This window comes from Carassius auratus, chromosome 13 (assembly GCF_003368295.1).
Source record: "Carassius auratus strain Wakin chromosome 13, ASM336829v1, whole genome shotgun sequence".
NCBI lineage: Eukaryota > Metazoa > Chordata > Actinopteri > Cypriniformes > Cyprinidae > Carassius > Carassius auratus.
Window position 1 is genome coordinate 11,915,778 of NC_039255.1, and position 26,450 is coordinate 11,942,227.

General features: G+C 37.0%; 3 protein-coding genes across 3 annotated transcripts in view; all 3 read right to left on the reverse strand.

The window, feature by feature from the left end:
* Positions 1 to 80: 80 nt before the first annotated feature.
* Positions 81 to 6,045, reverse strand: LOC113112673 (elongation factor 1-alpha 1-like). Its single transcript, XM_026278439.1, has 8 exons — positions 5,833 to 6,045; positions 4,199 to 4,382; positions 3,939 to 4,118; positions 3,547 to 3,843; positions 2,025 to 2,175; positions 1,627 to 1,883; positions 1,311 to 1,545; positions 81 to 870 (listed from the first exon to the last, which is right to left on the reverse strand). Exons 2-8 carry the CDS (start codon positions 4,340 to 4,342, stop codon positions 746 to 748), a joined length of 1,389 nt encoding a protein of 462 aa, XP_026134224.1. The 5' UTR covers positions 4,343 to 4,382; positions 5,833 to 6,045; the 3' UTR covers positions 81 to 745.
* Positions 6,046 to 6,211: 166 nt separating this feature from the next.
* LOC113112672 (sialin-like) lies at positions 6,212 to 11,471 on the reverse strand. The gene is made up of 11 exons (XM_026278437.1): positions 11,303 to 11,471; positions 9,930 to 10,117; positions 9,396 to 9,629; positions 9,171 to 9,258; positions 8,992 to 9,078; positions 8,739 to 8,857; positions 8,472 to 8,633; positions 8,082 to 8,214; positions 7,787 to 7,934; positions 7,569 to 7,659; positions 6,212 to 7,287 (listed from the first exon to the last, which is right to left on the reverse strand). Exons 1-11 carry the CDS (start codon positions 11,388 to 11,390, stop codon positions 7,156 to 7,158), a joined length of 1,470 nt encoding a protein of 489 aa, XP_026134222.1. The 5' UTR covers positions 11,391 to 11,471; the 3' UTR covers positions 6,212 to 7,155.
* Positions 11,472 to 12,347: 876 nt separating this feature from the next.
* The window catches only part of LOC113112674 (ras and Rab interactor 2-like), a 30,922-nt gene continuing 16,819 nt past the window's right edge, over positions 12,348 to 26,450 (reverse strand). The window contains 10 exon segments of the mRNA XM_026278440.1: positions 12,348 to 14,135; positions 14,285 to 14,448; positions 14,586 to 14,717; positions 14,834 to 15,142; positions 18,803 to 19,096; positions 19,099 to 20,049; positions 22,956 to 23,047; positions 23,874 to 23,946; positions 25,044 to 25,152; positions 25,254 to 25,452. Of these exon segments, the coding sequence (XP_026134225.1) occupies positions 13,818 to 14,135; positions 14,285 to 14,448; positions 14,586 to 14,717; positions 14,834 to 15,142; positions 18,803 to 19,096; positions 19,099 to 20,049; positions 22,956 to 23,047; positions 23,874 to 23,946; positions 25,044 to 25,152; positions 25,254 to 25,452 (2,641 nt within the window). The 3' untranslated portion in view covers positions 12,348 to 13,817.

Sequence of the window (26,450 nt, forward strand, 5' to 3'; positions counted from 1 at the left end):
ATACAAAGGTAAATGATCAAACACACACTTGGATGGCTTTTATGTGCTGTTTGGGAGTGAAATGAACACAAACACAATTATTACGGTTGAGACATCTTTAATATGACATGAAAGCTTTTATTTTTCATAATAAGGTGCGATAGCTGATGCCAATTAAAGTCAACAAGTGCTTGTGCAGGGTTAGCTTACGCTAGTCAAAGTGCTAAACATAAAGCTTTCGATTCAGCGCAGATTGCGTGAGCCCAGACATGGGCTGATTAAGAGCTTCGTTTTAGGTTTTCACTGTTCTACAAAGCTAAACATAAAGGTTCTTAAAGTTGACTAAATAGTGTCATTTAAGTAGCTCACCACAAGTGGATACTGAACACGTGGTATTTTGCAAACAATCACTAAAACAAGCGAAGACAACATTGTGAGAATCAGGTTAAAACTGCACTCCAGAGCAGGAGAGGTCAGATCTCTCAGATGGTTTCAACAGCTATCATTGAAGAGAAGAGCACAACTATTAAATACACGATTCAATGAGTTCAATGGGGTGAATTTAAGACTTACAAGTCGACAGAAATTAATGTTATCTAAAGGACTGCTTTTGTTAGTCATTTTTTTTCCTTCTGATACTTTTGCGATGCATTGGAACTATTAAGCAGTCTCTGACTATGGAACCTAAGCAGCCAATAGGATAGGAGAGCTGGATGACCTCTGCTTTTCCATATGTGTCTCTGGAGTTGGCAGTCAAACACAACATTCATTTGACCTTCTGGGCTTTCTGAGCGGATTTGGTGATCTTTCCGCTTGTCGGGGTCTTTTTCTCCACTCCTTTAATCACTCCCACTGCAACTGTCTGACGCATGTCACGCACAGCAAAACGACCTGCAAAGCAAAAAATCATCCATCTGTGTTCGTCTCATCTCTTTCGTCCTAAAACTGATTCTGAAAAGCCTACTGGAATAATTGTATCATGGCTTTAATGAGAAAAGTTGGTATGAAATGAAAATTCAGCTATTTGTAAAAAAAATGCTCGTTGATCTTATGATTTGTCCGTGAATGTTTAGTTTTTTTTATTTTATTTAAGTGATAGATTCGTAAATTTAAATATTTGAGTTTTTGACATCAGTCATTAACTTGGTATCATTAAGTCAGTAATCAGTTGTTTGGCATTGATTTCAGAAATCTGTAAAATAGGAATGACATTCTATCAATATAATAAAAATACATATATAATTAATTTACCTTCAGTTAGCTTAACTTTATTTTTTTTAAATCAGCAATGAAGTTTTGCTCTTAGGATGGGATGCTGCAATAGCACTTACCCAGAGGAGGATACTCTGAAAAGCTCTCCACACACATGGGCTTCCCAGGGATCATGTCGACGATAGCCGCATCTCCTGACTTGAGGCTTTTGGGGTTGTCCTCAAGCTTTTTCCCAGAACGACGATCAATCTTCTCCTTCAACTCTGCGAACTTGCAGGCGATGTGCGCAGTGTGGCAATCCAGAACGGGAGCGTAGCCAGCACTGATTTGCCCTGGGTGGTTCAAAATGATCACCTGATGGGAAACAAAGAGTCTTGTAATGAGTGCGCAGGTTTGCTGAAGTGCGTAGTGAGAACTGAAGTTAACTGAGCTCACTTGGGCAGTGAAGATGGCGGCCTCCTGGGGTGGGTCGTTTTTGCTGTCTCCAGCGACGTTTCCACGGCGGATGTCCTTCACAGAGACATTTTTTACATTAAAGCCAACGTTGTCCCCAGGAAAGGCTTCAGAGAGAGCCTCGTGATGCATTTCCACAGACTTGACTTCAGTTGTCAAGTTGACAGGGGCAAAGGTCACCACCATACCTGGCTTCAAAATTCCAGTCTCCACACGGCCCACAGGGACAGTTCCAATACCTAGTGAATACAGTGTATTTCATTTAGCTCTGCTTTATGTTAGCGCAAATGTGCCTTATCATCTTTTAACTTTTAAAAACAGGTCAAATGTATAGCATTTGTAGTCCATCTGCAATATAGTTTGCTCGTATAAATTCAAACCTCCAATCTTGTAGACATCCTGAAGAGGCAGGCGGAGGGCTTTGTCAGTTGGGCGTGTTGGAGGCTGAATGGCGTCCAGAGCCTCCAATAGGGTGGTCCCAGATGAGTTTCCCTCTTTCCGAGTAATCTTCCAACCCTTGAACCAAGTCATCTAAAGTAAAGACAAAGAAACCAATCGAAGATGCTGAATGAAACCAGCCTGCTGGGATGCCATTTGGCACAAATATAAAGTATTCATTTCCACTGAAGAATCTTGAAATGCCACATACTGGCATTTGGAAACTTAAAGGGCTGCAGGATTTGGGGAAAATGTATTAAAGTTGCAACTGTGATACATATGTTAAATAAATAAAAAAAATAAATAAATAAATTGGCCATCCCACTCATAACTGCTGCCTTTTTTGACAAGAATAGTCTTTTAGACGCAGAATGTCAACTAGTCAAATGAGCTCAGAAAGGGTACAGGTGATGAGGGAGTTTTAGTAGAACAACAGTGATCTGCGGTCTGATGAGATTCAGCGAAGATTGCATGAGCCCAGACATGGGCTAATTAAGAGTTTCATTTTAGGTTTTCATTGTTCTACAAATCTAAACATAAAGGTTGGGACATGTGTTAAATTTCATACTAAAGCGCAGATGAAAATGCGAGCATGCAGTGTCATAGTTATGTTGTCAGTAAAGTCATGAAGTTACCAAAAAGGTGATTAAAGCTGGCTTAAAACTGTGACTGTATGTAAATATTTGTTATATATGAGTCACATTTAAGAACATGTCTCTGAAATGCAGTGGTTTTCAAAACTGTCCTGGTCTGGAGCACCCCACTGTCTCCCTCATCTAACACACCTGATTCAACTCGTCTGCTCCTCAAAAGAAATAATAATTCTAGAGATAATTTCCTAGAGACATCAGTATTCGTTTTAGTGATACTCGCCTTCAGTCATAAAAAAGATCCTATTAAAAATATTTAAAATGTAAGGTCTTAATGCTGTTTCTACGTTAACCTGAAGATTGAATGTAAAATGATTGCAATATAAAACTATATTTAAAAACTGAACATTTAAAAAATGTGGGATTAATTCGTTTTTTAATCGCTTGACCGCACTAGTTTCTTTTAAAGTATGCTGTGCTTGTTTGTAAAGCTGTACTATATGACCAACATTCTTGAGATAATATATAAAAATGACCAATAATAATTATTACTGAAATCAATATTTTTTTTAATTTTGATTATAACTAAAGAATAATATTCAAGACATTCCACAATGTGATATTTGACAGCAAAACAATAAATACAATAAAAAATGTAACCAAACCACTGAGACACTGAAAACACTTGATCATGATGAACTGTGTGTGTATGCGTGTAAATGAACACAGTGCTGCGTTTCACTCTGAAACACGCAGTGCATATTGATTTAATTAAACCATACCTTTTCGATTTTGATAATTGCACCTTTTTTTTTTTTCATTAATCGTGTAGCCCTAATTGAAACCATACTTTATTTACCCATGTCATACTTACATTGGGACTGGCCTCAAGCATGTTATCTCCATTCCAGCCAGAGATGGGCACGAATGCTACTGTGTCAGGATTATAGCCAATCTTCTTGATGTAAGTGCTGACTTCCTTCACAATTTCCTCATAACGCTTCTGGCTGTAACTGGGTTCAGTGGAATCCATCTTGTTGATACCCACAATCAGCTGCTTCACACCCAATGTGTAGGCCAGAAGAGCATGCTCTCTGGTCTGACCGTTCTTCGAGATTCCAGCTTCAAACTCTCCAACACCTGCCGCTACAATCAGCACGGCACAATCCGCCTGATGGTCAGAGAAAACATTGGGAATTATTCATTTTTTTTCCTATCTAAATAGCAGTTACTCAAATATATTTATGTGCCTGTTAAGTTCCTAACCTGTGAGGTTCCAGTGATCATGTTTTTGATGAAGTCCCTGTGTCCTGGAGCATCAATGATGGTGACATAGTATTTGCTGGTCTCAAACTTCCACAGGGAGATATCAATGGTGATTCCTCTCTCTCTTTCTGCTTTAAGCTTATCCAGCACCCAGGCATACTTGAAAGAGCCTTTTCCCATCTAGGAGTGAGACACATTCTATTATATAACAGCTTGCAATAGTTTGTAATCATATATGAATTTAAATGTCTCCACCATACCTCTGCAGCCTCTTTCTCAAACTTCTCAATTGTTCGCTTGTCAATCCCACCACACTTGTAGATGAGGTGGCCAGTCGTGGTGGACTTTCCAGAGTCCACATGGCCAATGACCACAATGTTGATGTGGAGCTTCTCCTTTCCCATGGCTGACTGCTTTATTTAAAGTGCCAAATTAACTGTAAAGCTTTACAAAGACACCAAAAGTCACTGTGCCAATTCTATAAAAGACAAACTATGTTAAACAAGTTCCCTTGTTAGAGGATGCTTTTTATCCAATTTAAAAGCCACTAATTCCTGGAACTTAAGAAGTGGCCATTTAAACTCAAGCACTTTTCATTAGTAAAACCATTGATATAGTACTGGAAAATTCTTACATGTGTTCAACCCATGTCTCCCAAAACCCTTATCGCTTTTATTCTATAGAATATTAAAGGAGAAAATTGGGAGAATATTCTGGCCATTCTTTTCCACTGAATGCAAATGAATGGTGACTGAAGATGCAAGGCCTCAAAAAGGATTTAAAATCATATCGGACAAGAACGACCTTCACATTCTTCAAAAGTTCTTATTTGTGTTCTTCTAAAGAAAGTAAACCACACAGGACATCTGGTTAAACAATGGCAGAAATCAAATTTTTGGGTGTAATTCTCTTAGATGACAATACTAGCTAAAGCAATGTCTATGGCTCCATGTGACTGCAGATTTTAAATGTCTCATCATTTGTTTATCACTCAGTGAACACCCAAAGAAATTTGTTTAACAAATATGGTATTCATTATGCCATCTTTTTTCAACCTTCAGACCGGCACTAGGTTTATCCTTTCGGGCTGTTTAGGCTTCTATTTCTGCCAAATAACTAGCAACGTGTTAACAGACTGGGCATGCCTTTCATCATGTCTGGTACATCTTTGTCCTGAAGACCTCCATTTTGTAAAGATTTGCCTACTGATTTAAAAGACTGGCAGCCATTTGTGAGTCCTCATGTATCCGATGTTTTCAAAAGAAAACATCTATAGACATTGCAACAGCTGGTTAAGCAAGAATTCATATTCCATTCTAAGGTAGCGCATTAAGATTTGGCTGCATCATGACCCCTATGTCTATGGTTATTGTATCAGCATTATTTTCAATGAGCTGTAAGGTGTACAAATGAGTCATTCCAAGACGTTCCTTAAAAGCAAGAGCTGGACTGCCATTGGTGTACAGAAGCCAATTCTCAGCTTAATTTGAGAAGTTAACAGAATGGCTATTCTGGTTACCTAACACAGACGCATTCTTTAAAAAGGGCTCTAAATTATTCCTGTGTCGCATCAGCCTGACCTGACTTTAGAAAGCTATTACCTTCTGTATTCATTTGCTCAAAACCACTGCAATAAGATCAGCAGACGACAGAGATCTTTCAGATGTCTAGGGGATTAATAATACAATCCCTTCCCCTGCAGCGTCCGCCATGTTATTCCATTCCAAGCCTATCTAGCGCAATGTCGAATACAAACATCAGTTTATTACAAGCGACAACTATTTAGAAAACGTAAATATCGACAGAAGATCATAATTCCTAATTACAGACTCGTTTGCTGGGTTTACTTTTTGAATACGCAGATACAGATGTATGTGAATGTGCGGTACTGTACCTGCGCGTGCTCGGGATATTGGAGCGGTGCTGAAGAGGCTGAGCGCGGCGCGTCTGATCTTATTATCACAGACCCGACGATAGAGACTGTGCATGCGCAGACGAGCGTGACATTGCTGCCTACAACAGTCACTGAGGATGCTTGAGGTCAGCCGACTATTACAGAGAAACGGCTAAATAAAATGTAGAATTGACGGACGGGAAAAGGAAAAGGGTTAATATGAGTTTGCTTTAAATCAACGTGCTAGGTGCACATAACCTGCTGCGATGGTTTTAAAGGTGACGTAATTAATTATTCGAGTCCAAGCTGAATTTATATATATATATATAACAAAAATATAATAATAAAATAAAAATAAGTAAAATGCACGTCAAGAAAATAAACCACTGATAATTATATATTTATTTGATAAGCGTTGATGCATGTTTTGTAACATCTTGGCATTGACAAGGTTTGCAACATATAGGTTTTACACCGAATTATTCATTTTGTTTCACTTAGTAGCGATTGCACAAAACAGAATGAAATAGAAAATGTAAACATGCATCAGTTATAGTGCACAAAAAGTCTCAAACGTAACAACCAGACATAATTTAAATGATAATTTCCCTTAAGGCTTGTGCTTGAGCTTGGGTAAGGCATGATGTGCTATAGGCCTACAATAAAGCAAATTTAATTGGGAATTTAATCGCAAAAGATTGCATTTCCTTGACGATTGGTTTATTTGTTGAGGAAAATGCATTTATATAATTTGCCAAACGATGGAATTATTTTGGTTTTCAACAGAACAAATTTAGCAAATCACAAATATAATACAGTTCTTACTACCTTGCCTTACACTCCAAAACAATTCACAAGTTAATTTGCAGTTCTGTAAATGAGTCAGATTAATTCAGTAACTGCTGATTCACGCAGGGTTTCATACACTGAACAAGACTCGGCTCACAAGAGTGAATTATACCACAGTGGTTGTGTGATCAAAACATCTACCTCCTTACCATGACTTGATGTACCATAAAGATACGTTTATTATTCCCTTCATTATAGCACCTTTGTTAAAAAAATAAAAAGAGAATACAATTAAAAAAAAATAATAATCTGGGAAAACTACTGACATGTATAACAAATACAGATATTACCAAAAAAAAAAAAAAAAAAAAAAAAAAAAAATCATGGTTTGTTGGTATGCTTAAAAAGAACAACATTGGAGTGTGCAATATTCATTAGTTTACACACCATATACAACTACTGCTAAGAACACTACAGAATTTACAGTAGGTTCATCCCTTTGGCCTTTTGGAAATGGCTAATGGTTGATGTGTTTCATCGGATTTGTATTCTCTGGACAGCCCAAGGCTGGACCGTGCCCTTGCCAAAAATTGTGAAGAATACAGCTCCAAATACATTGATTGCTGCAGAGATGTAGAAGACAGTTTGCCACTCTGGAATGGTGTTCTAGATTAAAACAAGATATTTAAGGATTTGTTACTTCATTAACACAAATGTAAAAACTGGATTTCTCTTGAAAATAAGCATTTGATGTTTGCATTTTTGCATACCAAACATATGACTGTCCACACTTCAGTGACAGGCATAGTATTAAATAAATAAATAACTCTCTTACAGCTCCTTTCTTAATTTTGTTTTGAAGCACATTTCACAATGTAATGTAGTCTTTACATAAAAAAGATAAAATATTTTACATTTATACTTAAATGCAATAAATTGTAACTTACAGATTTGGTCAGAGATCTTGCTATTACAGGGCCTACCATGCCAGGTATAGTGGCAAATGAGTTTGTGATCCCAAGCAATATCCCAGCATATCTGTGAAGAAGAAGAGAAAAAGAAAACATTTGATACATTTATATATGAAAGTAAATGGCTTTCATGCTTGTACAGTTGTCCTAATCCACAAAACTTCCATTATTGCTAATAAAAAGCCTTGTCTTACGAGGGAGCAATGTCCAAATGGTTGATGTTAAATCCAGAGGCTGAAATGCCTCCTAGAGAGGAAGAGAGGGTGAGGAAGGCTATAGCCAAGACATAGTTACAGCCAGTGTGACCAGCAGTCACGAGGAAGATGGCTGGTCCCAACATTCCTGGACACATTCAAAACAGACACACTGATCCACCCAAAGCATTAAAAGACTTCACATCCCCAGTCCAATCATCCAATCAATATATATATTTTTAATGTGCCCTGTTCAGCATTAAAACCAAGTAGAAAGAATCTATGAATTCTTTACCTACTAAAGTGAAGGCCTTACGCACAATAACAGTGCTGATAAGATATTTCTCTCTCAGGAGGTCTGCCAACTGTCCACCCAGCAAAGCCAGCAACCAACAGCCAAGGTAGGGCAAAGCCGAGAGCATTCCATTCTGAAAATGACACGGTGAGTTCATTGCACACTTACTAAAAGGGGTCTTATCATGAGAGTCAGTGAATATTCTCAGATGACCTATTTTTATATTAAACACACTACTTCAATAGATCTTAAAAATCACAAATGTATAATAATCTTCATCATTACCTTAAAAAGCATTCAAATCATAAAAATAAATTAGGTAAAAATACCAATTCTTCTGATAATAATACTAATAATAATAAAGACGTGTCAGCCCTGCTTTCCACTGACCTGCTGGATGCTGAATCCGAGTACATCATTCATGTAAGTGGGTAAGAGGGTCAGCAGAGTGTAAAATGTCCAGTTGTAAGAGAAGTGTGCCACAACTATGGCCCATAATGGCAAAGACTTGAAAATTGATGTCCATGGGATGTAATCTGTGGTTGGGGACAGCTGCAGCAGGAAATGGCACATTTTAATACACAAACAATTAACGAGTCAAATATTATCTGGATTGAAACAAATCAACTTGTATTATATCACTGTAACGTTGCCTACTTCATTTTTTAAAGATGCCATTATGTAGGTCTTCTCCTCCTCTGATATGCTTTTGTGTGAGCTGGGACTGTCACTGACAAAGTAAGCCCAAAGGACAAACCAAAGAAGTCCAACAGCTCCTATGATTTGTAAAGAAACCAAATAAAGTGTGCACTTGGAGTGTACTAAGAGGAAAGTCTGTGAAAGCATCTTTAACATTACATTTTATGCTGCACACAGTTCATCTTTAAATGCATAGAATAATGAGACGTACCAAATATATAAAAGACATATGTCCAGTCTAGGTAAAAACATATCTGGCCAGACAGAGGAAGGGCTACGACAGTTCCCAGTTGAGCACCTGTACACGGAAAGAAAAAAGAAATAATAGTACAAATACACAAAAATGTGAGTAGATGTAAATGTAATGTGTTACAAATTAAACCAGGGCACCTGTGTAAGAGATAGTGAGCAGTCGACTTCTCTCCAGAGGTGGTGCCCATGATGCCCACATCGCATGCATAGCAGGATATGACACTCCCTGGAAGCACAAGAATAACATTTTACGACTTTTTTTTCCAGAATGAACAGCACCTCTATTATCTATGGAAATAATAAAACATTGACAAAAACTGAAATTACTCAATCCATACTGTAGGTAATGAGTTTTGAGGTTACCTCCCCAATGCCTTCCAACACCCTGACAGCGATGAGGTAACCAGCTCCCAGATCAGCAGCTACTGGAGTCAGCAGGGTGAAGATCACAGTGCAAAGGATACCAATACCAAAGAGCCACTTGGCACCATACTTGCGTGCCAAGTAGCCACCTGGTATCTGAGTAAATATGTATCCATAGAAAAAAGAGCCCAGGATCCAGCCCTGAGTCTCTGAATTCCAGTCATACACACTGGCCTGTGGAGACATTCAACTAAATATGAAAATGCTTCTGAAAATCTCATGCTTGGGCTTAAATTATTCAAAATGTTCACTATGATTCTACATAAAAAAAAAAAAAAAAAAAAACTATTTTCATTTAAAAATGATAGTTTGAGAAATGTGTGACATTGTTTAAGAAAAGTATTTATTTAAATGGGAAATTATTTCAATAAATTGAAAGAAATTCAACTTAATTAAAAATGATAAAAAAAATACTGATTAAACAAGCAGAGTTTGCATATGTAATATGTCTGACCATAAAGTAGATGCTCTTACAGTGTGATTGTGTCTGGGCACTGGGATGCTATGATGAGGGCAGACGGAGGAACTGTTGTTGACACTGGAACTGTTTTTCAGCATGTCCACCATTGCCACACTAAGGTTCACCCTGAGGGCATATGCCACAAAGAAGCCATAACAGGACAAAAAGGCCAATCCGTATCTTGAGGAGCAGCAAGCAGGAGCTGGAAGAACAAACAGAAGATTTCACTGTCAAACAGAGGTTAAAAGATCGTCCGAAAATGGCTGTCATCATTTACTCACACTCACTTTGTTCCAAACCTTTACTTTTTGTCTTTTGACTTTTGACTTTTTGTAATTGAGTTGTAAAGGTGAACTGTCAATGTAACGTAGTGAGATAAAAAAAAAGACCTTTCACAGCATGCCACATCCAAAACATGCAACCAGTGTACTCTTAATTACGAGAAAAAGACACTCTTCCAGACTCAATCACAATCTTACAGGTTTGAATCAGTCTGCTGAATCGTTCACTGACTGAACACACTCGATTAGCTCCTGAATCTTTCTATAACCTTTAAAACCACTTTAAATAACAGACACAGTCATTGTTAAACATAATAAACACAATAAATTAATAAAAATTAAGGGGTTAATCAATATATATATATATATATATATATATATATATATATATATATATATATATATATATTCTGATGTCTTTCTTTTTACAGATTCTTAAAGACTCAAAAGACATTTCCATTCAAATTATTCACTTACTACAAATTATGATTTTGTTCAAAAGATTCCTAAATCTGTAGCATTACTGACACGTTGTTGACAAAACATGTATTAAATTTGTAAATAATAATATATTAATCATATTGTAACAAAAGATTAAGACATTTGAAATGAACATATTATGATTTAACAGTTATAACTAGAGTTTATATAATATAGTATCAGGCGGAAACAAGTTATGAAAGTATATTTTTAGGGCAGCTACCTCCATAATCAATCCACTTCCTCCTTCACGTGCCTGGGTGTTTTGAAAAAGCTCTTGAATTATTAATGTAGACTGCATCAAATGCTGCGTCAATTATATCACACTCAAATAAAGAGATGAAGTATGCACTTTTGGGATGATTTAATAACTGAGACATCTTATGAATACTATAAACCAATAAGAAAAAAATCTCTAACACACGCTATTCTAGTAAATTAAAAGTTTACAATGAAGATAAACATGATTATCAGTTCAGTATAAGTATTACAACTGCATTTTCAAATGTATTATTACTTTGTAAGTACTAATATTATGGCACGGATGGTACCAGCGCACTTTTTACGTGACGTTGTAAATCTGCATAAATACATAACAGGCATTCATATAGTTAATGTCCGGATACCTTTCTGAATGTCTCCGGTGTCTTTCCGGCGTAGTAAAGGCTGGTCATGGTCCTCAGTTTCTGAGTCTGACGCCGAGCGCTCCGTCATCTTCAGCGGCTGCTCCCCAGACCCCGGCCGTTGGACCAGAAGAATAACAACACACTCCGAATGCGGAACCCGTGTTTCACCACTCCGTCAGCAAAAATACATTCCATAATAAAAGTCATTTTAGTACATTTTTTAATAAAAGTTAAAAAAAAAACGAAAAAAAAGAATGTTTGAAGAATGTATATATATATATATATATATATATATATATATATATATATATATATATATATATATATATATATATATAAATTTATTTGATCCAAAACAAAGCAAAAGCTGTAATTTTGCGAAATATTTTTTAATATTTAAAATAACTGCTTTCTATTTGAATATATTTCTGTTTTAATATATATAGTTTTTCATGACAGTTTTTTTTAAAGGATGCATTACCAATACATTTTTATGCTTTTTGTCATTTGTGGGCGTTATATATTATTGCAATAATTATCCACTAAGAGGGGCTAAAGTATAACAGCAGTCCATGCTTTAAGGAAATTCAAATCTAGTCTAAATAAGCAAGATTCAGTTCTCTTTTAATATCTTCATTATTATACTTATGTATTACATTTCTTTACATTTGAAATGTTACATTTAACTCTAAGGTTAACACATGCATTATCTAAATGTGTTACAAAATGACATTCTTGCATCAATTATTATTATTTTTTAGGATGTAAAGCTGCTTTGAAATATTGTCTATTATGAAAAGTGTTATATACATAAAACATCCTCATTCTTTCTCTCTCTCTCACACGCACACACACAGACAGTAATAATCTCACTTATGGAAGACAATGAGGAAACAGTCAGAGGAGCCTTCTAATGATTTCGATTTAAGTAATATGGGAAGCACAAGCCCTCATGGCGATGAAGTGGAAACTATTTACCTATTCCAAGAAAGGAACTGGCAGGGTACCCAACCACCCGCTTATGTAGAAATGACTAAGACTTGAAAATGTTCAACATCAATTTATTGTGTGCAAAGAGTACATTAAAAAAGGCAAATATGAAGAACTGACTAAAAAATGAGGACGAGCTTTTCTCCGAATGAATACACAATATTTTTGAATCACGACTTTTCAAATCTGCGAATATTCCTGCACAGATTTCATATAAATATGTATACATTTAAAAGACTTGAAATATCTTGTTAAAATACATTTCACGACTTGAAACATGTAGTTTGTGTTTCAGACGTGACTAGTGTTTCTATATCATCGTTACATGGAATAAGAGCATTTCAGCACCCTGGTCTCATAAAACAAACAAAAAACAATGCCCCGAGTTTACATCAAAACATGCAAACATAAAGTAAATTTAGTAGAACATGAAATACTTGGTAAGTTATTGCAGAGGTTATGAGTATAGTTATGAATGTTAAAGAACTATTCTCCTTTATGTTACTCATCAATCTCAGTATTCCCTGACAGAACTTTCCAGTGACACAAAAATCATTTCTGTTCATCGATATTTCTACAAATGACTCTTAACTCACTTAAAACATCCATGTCCTTTTACATATTCTTTCTTACTTTACACAGAACGTTCCATTAGTCCTACTTGCCAAAAGCCCATTGTCTACAAGTCAAAACCAAAATCAGTACAACAGAGATGCAGATTACCACAAGCTCTAAATGTTTAGCTTGTCAGTAGTAGTACAGTATTTTAGAACTAAACCCCACCATTTCTACAATCTCCATTACTACTAATGACTACTTAATGATCGCAATTCATACAAAAGCATTATGATAAAACTTCACTGGCAACAATGCCTGGTTCCTTAATTGGTCTCATACTCACAGAGATACATGCAATATTATCACACAAAAAAATTATCATATATAAAAATAATGCAGTTTACCAGCAACTGCCAAAAAACAAACAAAAAACAGACAAAAAAAAAAACACACAATTGTCCACAATGTCCTTAGGGACTGAGATGTCCCTGTTAAGCATTCTGAAGGAAGGAAATTTCTAAAAGTCTTCACCTTGATGCAGTCATTAGAAAAAAATACAAGTCTCTCAGTCTTGCGAGGAATAGGAGACAGGAGAGATATGTAGAGCTTTGGGAAGAGGAAGGCACAATTTTTGAGCATATTCAATATGGAATGTGCAAAGCCTACCCATAAACACTGAAATGCTGCTGTCTCTCTGCTAAACTGAATGTGTTTGAACATTCATGAAGAAATAAACAGGCATATTATATAGCATTTGCAGTTTGGTTACAGCTATTCTCTCGTGATGGTCTCGTGCCACTTCCCAAAACGTTTTGAAAATAGTGAAGACGGAGCATAAAAAACGCTGCATCTGTCAGACACACGCTTCCTTCCCTATTTCCCTCTAAGCACATTTCCCACTTCCCTCCAGCTTTTTTTCAAAACAATGCCGACGCTAACTAATAAAGATGGAACCAGGTTTGCTCTCTCAGTTGGGTGAAGTGTTGTCATTGAGTTGGTCTGAAGGGACAGCGATGTTTTGGATTTGGCGGTACACAAAGTAGAAGAGTTGTGGCTGTGGTCGGCTGTGCAGCTCGGCCTTGATTTTCTGCGGGTGAGTGTCTGGGGCCAGCTGCTGTGTGGTTTCATCCGTCAAGAGGAAAAGGGCGTAGTTTTCCGGATCCGGAATTTTAAACTTGTCTGCGCATTTCTGACACACATCCTCCGTTGTGGAGTAAGGTTGCACCTGAAGGGTTTTGGCTGTGCAGCCATTGCTTGCATCTTGCAGTGCCACCCGCAAGTAGTTCTGAATATAGACAAGAAGAAATCTAGGTGTAAATCCCAATATACATCTAGCTTGTTTAAGAACATATATTTATGTTCCTAAAATTATACTGTTTCAAGGAAGAACAAGGAGAATAGAACTTATATGGCCATGTCTAATAAGGAATTAACCTGGAAATCATCCACAGTTGGTGTGGTCCTCTGGGTTGTGCGTCTACGGTGCCACTGGTGCAGCGTGTTACGGGTTTCAGAGCTCAGCACACGAGCTGCCTGGTCCTCCTGGAAGTTCTTGATGAGAGACATTGCCCCATATGCACTGGTCAGGTAATAGCCTCCTACAATCAGATACAAAAAAATAAAAAAACAGTTTAATATTCTATGAAATGAATAATTAATAATAATAATTACTTCAGCAGTTATTGAAGTATCGCAATAAGTGTGACGAATGTGCAGAATCCACTGGGGTCTGTACCTTCTCCATGAAGCAGTGATGGGTCCAGTAACTCCATCATGTACTCTATTTCAGGGTCCAGTTGTGGCATATCACACTGGGCCATCACATATGTCAGCATGGGCAGGAAGTCGTCTGCCCCGTACATCCTCCCTGCAATTGTTACAACAAAAATCGGAATCATGAACTGAAATTATGTAGAAGTATTATGGTCATTTTGTGTGCAACCACACTCCTGAATTTCACACAGATGCATCACGCTCATGTACCTGAGTTGTTCTCCATTATGGTGTAGATAAGCTTGCACACACTGAGCAGCAGAGACACTTTCTTCTCAGGTGAGTACAACTTGCACATGTTGTGGAACTTGTGGCGGATCTTCTCTATGGCAACAGGGTCAGGGGGCAGAGCTCCATCCACACCCATCTCCTGGGGCTGCTTGGATTTGGCCAAAACCAGATTCTCTTTAAGTTGCTGCCAAGTCCCACTGTTCACCTGGAAGTCCCGCAAAGCGGCCTCTATAACAGGCTTTAGAGGCTTCAGCACACACTTGTGCATGGCTTTCTCCATCACCTGATCTATGGAGGAAAAAGATGTTATATAATGATTATATAGAAATATATAATTAGAATAATTGCATTTTTTTTAACTATGGGTAAATGGGTTTAATATATATTTAAATGCAATTTATTCATGTGATGGCAGAGCTGAAATCTCAGCCATTAGTCCGGTCTTCATTGTCATATTATCCCTCAGAAATCATTCTAATTCTCGCTATAAAAGTATTTTCAAAATTATTTTAAAAATATATAATTTTTGTAAGCATTTCCAGTTAAATGGGTTATTGCTATACAAGTATTTTCTCTCAGCAAGGATCCAGAAATATAACTCACTAATTTATATAAACTTGACAGCATGTTATCCAGCATGATTTAAAAAAAAATTCTCCAAATGATTTTTTTCATAGCCATTACACCACATATGTTTTGAAATTTGTTTCTGTGCACTCTGAAAATAGTAAGGATAAAAAGGCAAAGGAACAGAAAAAATAGAAATAAATCATTGGAACATAAAATCCCCCTCAAAAAATGAACAAAACGTCTGTTGGCAAGTCTATTTGTGGATGAAATGACTGTGACCATGAGTATATTGACTGTGATGTACAACGTGGTTCCTTCCATTTCCTGATTTAAAGGGGAATACCTGTTATAGTATTTTTACACCTGCTTTTCCAAAACTCTTCAACATTTACAAAATGTGTCCTGCCAGCACAAGAATCTGTGGCAAATTATGTCTTGTTACTTTGTGCAAGCAGGGCTTGAAGATCATACCTAAATTGTAAAATAATTTGTAAACTATAAGAGGTGTATGTGTAACTAAAATCATCTGATCTAAAGAGCAGAAAATAAAATGCTGACAGAGCTGCTTCTGGACCTCTGAGGGAAGCAATGCTATCATAAGTGGTCTTACAACAGTTAATTATTATATATATATAAAATATATATATATATATATATATATATATATATATATATATATATATATATATATATATATATATATATATATATATAAACATCTACATACACACATGTAATAGTAGATCACACTAATGCAATATGTGTGTGTTTCATTTCCATGTTTTGATATTACTAATGTAAATTTATTACAGTAAACAAGTGTAAAAATTTAATTTTTTATAAATGTTTTAAGCTAATATAAATAGCATAATGATTTGTAAGTAGGCTGTTTTCTAGAAATTTTTTGCTTTACATCTATGAAAGGCTAGATGATTTCAAACCACAACTTGTAACATGACAGTTTGCACTTTCATTTATCGGAATCATCTTAATCATGAGTCAACTGCTTGTGACAATAACAAGTTGGCAAACCCGTTTTGGGAAATGAAGTCATCCAAACCTGTTTTGAGATTCCAAATTACCTCAAAGTAAAACGTAAAAAGACACATTTGCTACTTGTTGGCAGTGCTCACAATGGGGTCAAATGTTGTCTACAAGTGTCCACAACAATCACCATGTGGAAATAGCTTCATTTTTAAAATAGGCAAGGCTACCTATATCCCTGATATTCCCACTCCATTCACACAAATTTTTCTATCAGCAGCATAACTAATACTGTAAATTGACAGTCATTGTCATCGTGCCTTGCATCAGGGTGTTCTAGAGGTCTGACTTAAGCTCTGACATCACTGTAACAGAATCAGTTTAGTTGCAAATGTGTTTCTATGATCATCAGTCCCGAGAGAGAGCAGATAACTCGGTAAATAAGCGAAGCTCCTCTCACTTTTGTAAGTGATGTAGAGAGCTCTGCTAATAAAGGCGAGAAGGTGGCACAGAGCTAAAGATTAAGAGGAACTGAGCTGGTTTGTAGTTCCACTTAAGAGCTTTATTCTCTAGAAGAACTGGAGATGCAGAGGAATGGGAGGGGTATAGAATAGATAGTTCTGTGATATAATATTTTACCTTATAACTTAATATTTATTTAATTTTAAACTTAATATTAATATGAAATATTAAGACTATACTGTATTTATGCCTGGTTATTTATATCAGGCTTTTGATGGCAACAGGAAAGCTGCAGGAATGCGGCTTAGATTAGAAACAATCATCTGTCAAGGCCACCTCTACTTCCATGTTAACATGCCCTCAAAACAATCTTCTGCCCCCCTCAGCGTTTCTCCTACAGTGTGCGGTCTCTGTCTCCCACACTCCACGTCTGCACTGCAGACTGGAAAATGAAGCCGCAGTGACAGGAGAAGTGAATTCCCTGATGCTTTCCGGACAAACACATGCTAGTGCTTGTGTTAGGAGACAAGGCCACAAAGTACGTCACAGCGCAGAACAAAGCAAACACAAACTGAACCAGACAAATACATAAAATCCTCCTCATAATCTATTGATCCCTCCACATATATCAAGTCTTTCAGGAAAAGGAATGATAACTTCTAACTGAATCGCTGCTATTAGACATGTTTTTAAGGAAGTTCTCGGAATAGAGCAGAGGCATGACAACAATAAAAAAAATCCTTGGCCTGAAGTAGCAACAATGAGTCTTTCCAGGCACATCTGATAAAACAGAGTGTCTTAACCCTGTCACGAAACTCAAAATGAGTTAAATGAGCACTGACTATGCAGCTATTTAAAAATAAATCTCAGGAAAAAAAAGGTGACTTTAGATGTCAAAGGTCATTAACTGTGCATTCAACCTTGTTCTTATAGCTTTTCTAAGTCACAGAATAGGATTTATGGCAGCATAATCTCATAGCTACAGCCCTTATTGTGCTGGGTCTGTTTAAACACAACATGGACACAAAAAACCTGTCAGTACACATAGGCAGCTGCATCAGGTTAGGAGTTCTGAACAAGGGCCTTTTTCTCCACATTCTTGCCTGACACTCACATACTCATTGCCTGAATCAACAAGCAGGAGGGGTTACGGTGGATCGTAGAAGAGCTATATTGAGCTATATACGAGACACTGGCTCGTTTGGCTGAAATAGATTCTGGGAACATCTGGAAAGTGATCTATTCCTCAAAACACATAGCAGAGCAGGACTTTGTTTACCACTCATGAGAGAGAGACTAAAGAGGAGGAGGAGGAGGATGCTCAGGGTGATGGATGGTGCGAATTTCCTGAAGAACCAAAACAAAATGCAGCTGAGCTAAAAATCATCCATCAGAATACACTATAACAAATTGTCATTTTAACAGTAAAATACTGTAAAAATGCTACAGTAAAAACCTGTTAACTGATTAACAGTAAGTTTCCATACTATATTCGGGGAATAAATGTAATAACATTTTTAAGTAATTTTACAATAAAATACTGATAAAAATAGTTTTTTTGGAAGTGAAAAAGAAAAAGTATAATTTACAGTGACAGAATACCCTGCCAAAGGTATCAATGCAATAATGATGTAAGGCGCTCATTTGGCAACAAAAATCAGTGCTCACTGGAACTTTATTGAGCTAGTCATATGTCAATTGCCTTTCATTTAAACAATTTTGCTGTTACGGTCTTACGCATAGCAGATGCCCTAAACATATGACATACTCAGTATTGTAATCTTGCACATCACTAAAATACCTATTACGGTATTATTATAAACAATACATGTTGCACAACCCTACTTCCTTTGGATAATTATTGGCGCCAAAGCAACAAATTAGTTTCCCTTCCTTAGAACGGACAGTTTAACTGAAGGAAGGAAGCCTTACCTATTTGATCCTCCGGGATAAGGGACTCAATTGGTGGGTCAAGCTCTGAGCTCTGCAGCAGGTAGGACTTCATCTGAGTCATGAACTGCCTGAGAGTCTGCAGCAGGTCCAAGCCTGATGTGTGGCAACCACAGTTCTCTTGCAGGAAGCTCACATAGTCCTGCACCAGGCAGCCGAAATAAGTCCCTTTATCCCTGGATTGCTCGACAATCTTCCGAATAGCTCTCTTCTCGGGTGTCATCAGAGAATTGAGAACGCCACTCATCTTGCGCAAATGTCCTCTCAGTGCACGCGCAGCACAAACGTACCAGCGCCATTTTGTTTCTTTGACTTGAAGGGTGGTGGCACCTCCTGGTCGCTCTCCAAGTTGATTCCATCATCTTCTTCCTCTTCATCCTCCTCCAGGCTGCTGTCACCAGTGGGCCGCTCAGTTCTGGAGGGACTGGCCTCTGTGGGCAGCGAGAAGCTGTGGGTGAAGTCGAGTGAATCTGAGGACGATGTGGAGATGCTAATGTCACTCAGGCGCTCTCGTCTGCTGGAGCAGTGCTCATCCACGGGGCTGCCGTTCTCCAGGGCAGTGGAGTTGCGTGAGGACAGCTTGGCCAGGCTCCAAGACACAGCTTCCTCAATGGTCTGGTCATCCAGGGCCATGTGGCAGCGGAGGCCATCAGCATCAAGCAGACCAGAGGAATTCTTACTGCGGGATGAGGGCACCAGGATGGGTTTACTGAACTTTTTGGGTGGGGAGGATGAGGGTGATAAGGAACTAAAGGATGATCCCAACCTCCCCAGCAGGCTGCTCTTTTCCTGAGGCATTTTGATCCAACAGACTGTCTCAGGCATGGTCTTCTGTTTGCGAAGTGCTGATCTGCTGGAGCCAAAGCGGGGAGGTGGGGGCCGAGGTGGCGGTGATCTCTCGCTATTGGATCTGCTCACACTTGCGTGTGATTTGTTTTGTGTGCTTTTTGCACGGCAAAAGACGCCGTCTTCCCCGTTCTGCCGATCTGTGTTTCCCGGGGATGATTCTTGCTTTTTAGGAGAAGGTTTGGTTTGGTGTGTCTGCAGGAACAGGGGATTGATGAAGCACAGCGCTCCGTTAGATTGACTGCATTCAAGTTCAGAAGGGGTCCGAGTGAATGGAATGGCCGGAACTCTTGGAGTTAACCACTGTTTCAGTCTTTGTTGTGAAATTTCACAAACAGTCTCCCCAGACTTCCTCTTATTGCACAGTTCAGATTCCCAGAAACCTGCATGAAGACAACACAGTGAGGCTCCATTTTAAATTTGGATTTTAATAAGAAAGAAATTCAAGAAATTAAATGTAGCTCATTCGCTAAATTCGTTGAACTAATAAGGCATTTAACAATTAGACAGCTGAATCATACTTTTTATGCAATCACAGAAGAGTATTACAGAACAAATAAATAAAAGAGGAAATCATTTCAGAGAGTTCCAGATAACAAGTTAAAATTTTAAGCGATTGACAAAAAAGCTTAAGAACATCAATAGACACTCTAGATAATGTTTCTAAAAGGGTTATCTTAAAAGTTCAAGCATTGGCATTCTGAACACGGACAGAATATAGTGGGCGCAAACACAAAATTCCATGAAAGTAACAATAAAAAAAAAAGTGAACAATTAACTAAATCCTGAAAAAAAATGATACAAAAACAGGAGAATTAAACTTACGCCACTAATCATCAAGTCTTCTCTTCAGACTGCTTTTAAATAGTCGGAGCACAAAAGTTTACACGTCTACACTCCATGCAATGACTCTTGCTGTCTGAGTTGTGAGTGGTAGAGTAGTGCTGATACCCACACAGTGAATGGTGTGAGTCATGTATGCTGATGAGGAGGTGGGAGGAGGACAGGCTCTGGAGCTCTCTGTTCCTCCTCTTTTACTGCACACTCGTTCACACTAAACGCCACCCCTTCAAATGTTCTCTTCTGATGCAATACACCAGAATGACTTCTCTTTGTTTTGGTTATGTGGTCTTGCATTTCTAGAAAACGAATACTTTTTAATTTGATCATGTTCCAGTTTTTGGGAATCAACATGATAACTATACAGTAGATATGAGATATACAAAAATATAAAAATCAATAAACAGCAGGGGAAGCAGTCCCCCTCAAGAATAGTGTGTGAATTCATTTACTAATAAATTTACTAAATATATTTTTGCAGTTAAGTTTAGCATGTACAGTAGTGCATCATTTTATATCATTATGCATCATTAATTATAATAAACTGGCATAAATCACACAAATTAATTTATTTATCATTAAAATAATCCAAAGTGATTTATACTGAGGTGACAGTAACATAAAAAGTACAGCAAATTCCAAACTGCAAAAATTGCCAAGAAAGCTACAACAGAAAAATAGGTGTGACAGGAAATCTGATTAATATAAAACTTGTTTTTTGTTTTCTTGATAAGTTTTAGCCATCTCTTAAATGAGGGCATCTGAGATAAGAAGCATTTGCGTCACTTGGATCAGTTCTGCCGAAGTGACACCTGTGCAGGAGTGGAATAACTGGAAACCTGCACCTGTGTATACAATAGTACTTTTCTTTTATCTACTCTCTCTTTTTTTCTTTCACTCTCTGTAAGCAAACTTAAAATGCTACATTATGTTATACAGACTTTGTCTCATCGGCTGTCACTCTCAACTCTTCTCGTGTCCTCAGTTCACCCCCAGTGTCCCAGTCATTATAGTCAGTCAATGAGCAGCTGGAATTTTGTCTTGGTGGAGTTTCTCTTGGAAATGATCCTAGTATGGAGGTACCACACCCATCACTCCTCTCAGCTTTACTCTGTCTGGCCATTTTAGCATTTATTATTGCCTAACCGTATTATTACAGGTGACATTCTTTAACGGAGAAGATCCTTTACCTGCCAAGACAGACTTTCTATCTCATCTATCCCATACAGACTGCCTGGTCTTCCTGAGGAAAATATGTCCCCTTCAGAGTTTCCAAGTATGTCATTTCACAAAACTAAAAGATCATGCTTTTTAAAAGCTACTGTATTCCTCTTTCAAAAAAGTGCCCCTAAACAAGTAATTTACTAATTTCATATCCCAATTATGATATATGAAAAAGGTCATGTTAAAATAAAATCTAAAGCTTTTTACCTCAAGTCAAACCATTCCATCATATAATTAAATAAAGCTACAGGGATGTGGTTTGTGTTCAAGATTTTCAAGATGTACTGCACATCACATTAGTCTAGTAAGGTGCAAAGTTACAACATGTAGTCTGAATCAGACACAAAGCACACAGGCAGATCTCTGTTTGATAGAGACATTTACTAGCATCAAACACATCTGTGATCAATTTCACCTATTGAACGTCTCATCATGTGCATATGTTGGCCACATGAGCTGCTTGTTAAATGCCACATGTGAAATGCAGCTGTGTGTTTGCTGGCACAGTAACACCTGTATAGTCAGTGCTCCAGGACATATCAGACTTCACAATATGCCGGAGGTTGTCACACTACAAAATCCAACATGCTCATACAAACAAGCAAGATTTAAGACTTAAAAACATTATAGTTATTAGTTACACTATTAATTTAATAACTGTTAAACTGAATCTTGAGCAAATGTTAAAATTAAATATACATTACAGAAAACAGTATATAATTTTAATATAATATCAAATGAATTAGTTAACAGCAACGTGAAAATAATTATCAATTTATCATTATGGAATTTTAAGATGTGTATCCTCTCTCTCTCTCTCTCTCTCTATATATATATATATATATATAGATATAGATATAGATATAAATGCTGTGCATTTTTTCTTAATGTTTTAGAGTTGGTGATTACTCGTAAACGAAATGCCTAGCTAAATGCTTTAACCATGTAAACTGTTGAATGCTCAACAACGACTAAAACTTTGACACACAGACTACCATTATAACTCAGACCTGAATTAAATATGGAATGCAAACAACATCTGCATTAGGTTACAGTACACACGCAATTACACTCAGTCACACAGACATATAATAAACACATAAAATGCTGAGGGTCATTAGGCGAGTATTTATGCTGTCTGAGTAATGCTGAAACTCACACGTCAGCACTTAAACTCAGTAAAAATCTGGAGAGCAAACATTCATGCATTGGGAAGAAAACTCACCTCTTCCTAACTGAGCCACCTCCTCCAGATCTTTAGGGGTCTTTGCAGCTGCTATGGCCTCTGGCAGCTTCAGTGTGAAGGGCAGAACGTCCCTAAAGAGGACAGATAAACATTACAAAAATGCTTCAAAAGGCTGTTTAAAAACTAAACAGCAAGAATATCCAGTCTGAGAGTCGTTTTGCGTGCTCGTGGAGAGAATGAAAGAAAGAATGAGAGAGGGAGACAGAGAGAGAGAGAGAGAGAGAGAGAGAGAGAATCTGTTAATCAGAGCATGTGGGTGAGTTTGGCAGAGAGAAGGCTGTGTTTATCCACTGACTTTCCTGTGTGGCATTGACACAGACCAAGAATGGATTTGTTGCATCTCGCAAGCTTCTTCCTTACAGAACTATAGGACTGCAATCTACAGAAGTGAGCTCTAACTATGTAAACATTTTAAGACATACTAACTTTGACATTTTTTTTCAAGCAAAAAGAGGCCACTCCACTCAGACCCTTCCTTCCTGCTATTATCTGTGTTGGTCTTCAGCACTGCAATGCAGCTGAAACAGCATCATTTGATTTTGCCACAAACATTTTGGTTTATTCTGAGAACTGATTTTCTTTAAGGTTACGGATATACATTTTGTACACCTTCCCATTCCAATGGCAGGCCAAACAATAGTCCCACCTCAAATTCACTCCACTGGTTGAGCTTATATTGTTGTTTTGAGCTGAGTCTGGGATCTTTGTTTGTGTAATCATTATTAATTTGAGTCTAAACCGGTAAAACCTATAAATCAAGAATTTCCATAAATAATAAATATCTACACCAACAAAGCATACTGGTTACTCTACTCACACTTTTAAATATAAAATAGACAACAGAATGCTCCTGGAAACTGAACAAGCTGTTTTTGTTTTCCAGAGTGTGATCATTACCTGCTGATACAGCAGAACGCCACCAGACGAAAGAGGTCTGCAAAGCTGATCCCTGAGCCCTCCAGGCAAAAAGCTGTAATAAAGACACACACACACACACCACAGGAATTGCTATTGGAAAAACTGGAATGACCTAACAGTCTCTCTCAAAGGGAAAAGTAAACAGAGCCAAATTTGAACATTTAAACATCCCTCACACGTCACACAGGATCTGACCCACTTACTGCATTTGCAGAAAGTGACGGACAAAGACACAGAGAAAACCAGATGGGACTGAAGCAGAATGCAAGAACTGTGTTGATGGTGAGAGAACTGATTTCAAAATTTAAAGAAATGAATAACGTTACATTTATGAACTATTTCTATAGCTATTTGCACTTAGTATAAATAGTATATCACTAATAAATGCTGCTATTTGCCGTGTAAATAGCATCCATCGCTAAATGGACTCTGCTCTTTCACTTAGTTTAAATAGCTGCTGCCATATTTTCTTCCATAGTTGCTCTTTTAGATATTAAATATGTATGCTACCATTCAAAAGTTTGTGGTATGAAAATTCCTCTTCTGCTAACAAAGGCAGCATTTGTTTGATCAAAATAAATCAAAAAGAGTAATATTGTGAAATATAATATCACAGTTTAATATTGCAATTTAAATGCTGCTTAATATGTTTGTGGAAACTATGATTTTTTTTTTTTCAGGATCCCGAATTGATTTGAAATAGAACACTTTTGTAAAATTATAGTTATCTGTTATGTCACATTTATTCAATTTAATACATCCTTGCTGAATATTAATTAATTAATTTAAAATTCATTCATTAAAAAAAAAAAAAAAAAAAAAATGGTAGTATTTGCTTTGTATATCCCACTACGTGTATATCATACTGATATTCAGGACCACAGCACTCTTATGGAGCTGTATTATGAAATGTGTCTTTGACAGAATAACAAAAAGCATAAATTAAGCAAAAACATCAAACAAACAAAGACAAACATAGTTTATTACTAGTTCAGCTTTTACTCTGACGAGATGATGGTTATTCCAAGTAATTAGACAGGAAAGGGGACAGGTAAAAAAAAAAAAAAAAAAACTCCAGGCAGGAGGAAGTGAAAAAGTTGACTATTGGTGGTCTACTAATGGAAGTAGACTTAGACTTATATCACTTACTATATTGACTCTCTTTAACTGGGAAGTCCAGAACAATCAGTGTGTCACTGTCCATACGTAGAGAAATCACCTTTTTCTGCAGTTTATAGCACCTCCTCACCACAAAACTCTAGATAGAACACAGAAACACACATGAATGCGACTGACCGTGATAAAAAGTAGATCACAAAAGAACCTATTGTTGTGAAGAAATGAGGCTGTTGTCTTTACCCCGGCTGGCTGCGGCTGCAGAATGCGTCTGGCTTCCTCATCGCTGAGTGACAGTAACAACCATACAGAGTGAGTTTGCATCAGTCTGTCCAGGATGCTCATGCGTCTGCGTAGAGAGTCGTACCCAGAATCCCTCACTCCAGGTGCACCAGCGCAGGCAGAAGATTGAAGGAAAAGACCACTGACCTCTCCTTCCAGACTACAGATATATACATAGAGAGAGGAACCTTTATTTCACTACAATGTAAGATCAGAACTACACACGGTCTTGGATTAAAGCAGTGGCTGTCAAATGTTTTCAGGTGGCAGATCACTTTAACAGTAAAAGAAAAGCTGCAGACCCCCTAACACCCTAAATCTTGGAGAATCCCAGACTACTACTATTAAAGGTGATATAGGGAGATATTCTTGCAATTTAAATTAACTGTTTTCAGTGTTAATATATTTTAAAATGTAATTTATGCCATTCTTCAGTGTCACATGATCCTATAAAAATATTCTAGGAGTGCTCAAGAAACATTTCTTATTATTGTAAATGTTAAAACCGTTTTACTGATGAATATTTTTGTGGAAAATGTGATACTTTTTTCAGCATTCTTTGATGAATAGATAGATTAAAAGAACAGCATTCATTTGAAACAAATCTTTTGTAACATTATAAATGTCTTTACTGTCATTTTTGTTCAATTGAATGCATCCTTGCTGATTAAAAGTATTCAAGTTAGCATACAATGCATAAATTTGCATACAATGATGTACAACTGACAATTACACAACTAATTTGAACCTATAAACCTGTTAATGTGAACCTGTTAATTATTTGATATTGAGTTGATTAATCAAATAATTAAATCAAATATTGTTGTTTTTTCATGAATATTGTTATTATTTATTTTTTGTGGTCTATATTTTAATCAGCCTAGTCAGGACTCTTTACAAATTGACCTCCTACTTTCCAAATCCACACTGACCTATCAATACAGTAAAAAAAAACAAAGACTACTACACCTAAATTACAGAATTATTTTATCATATATTACAAGGAGCTATAGTGACTAAATGCTCACACATTTTGCAAGAGTTATACAAGTATGTTTATGAATGTTAGGAATGTTTGGCAATTGTTATATTCATATTCATGCATTTTAAATGTAAAATGAGGAAAAAATATTAGACATTGAAGCTTGTTTTGATTAA

Excerpts from the sequence above, each read along its gene's own strand:
- LOC113112673 (XM_026278439.1), bottom strand. The coding sequence starts at position 4,342 with ATGGGAAAGGAGAAGCTCCACATCAACATTGTGGTCATTGGCCATGTG. Across the intron at positions 2,176-3,546 it reads TGCTTGAGGCCAGTCCCAAT|ATGACTTGGTTCAAGGGTTG; the intron begins GTAAGTATGACA and ends TCTTTACTTTAG. Across the intron at positions 1,546-1,626 it reads CCGCCATCTTCACTGCCCAA|GTGATCATTTTGAACCACCC; the intron begins GTGAGCTCAGTT and ends GTTTCCCATCAG.
- LOC113112672 (XM_026278437.1), bottom strand. The coding sequence starts at position 11,390 with ATGACGGAGCGCTCGGCGTCAGACTCAGAAACTGAGGACCATGACCAG. Across the intron at positions 9,259-9,395 it reads TGTTGGAAGGCATTGGGGAG|GGAGTGTCATATCCTGCTAT; the intron begins GTAACCTCAAAA and ends TTGTGCTTCCAG. Across the intron at positions 8,215-8,471 it reads TCGGATTCAGCATCCAGCAG|AATGGAATGCTCTCGGCTTT; the intron begins GTCAGTGGAAAG and ends TGTCATTTTCAG.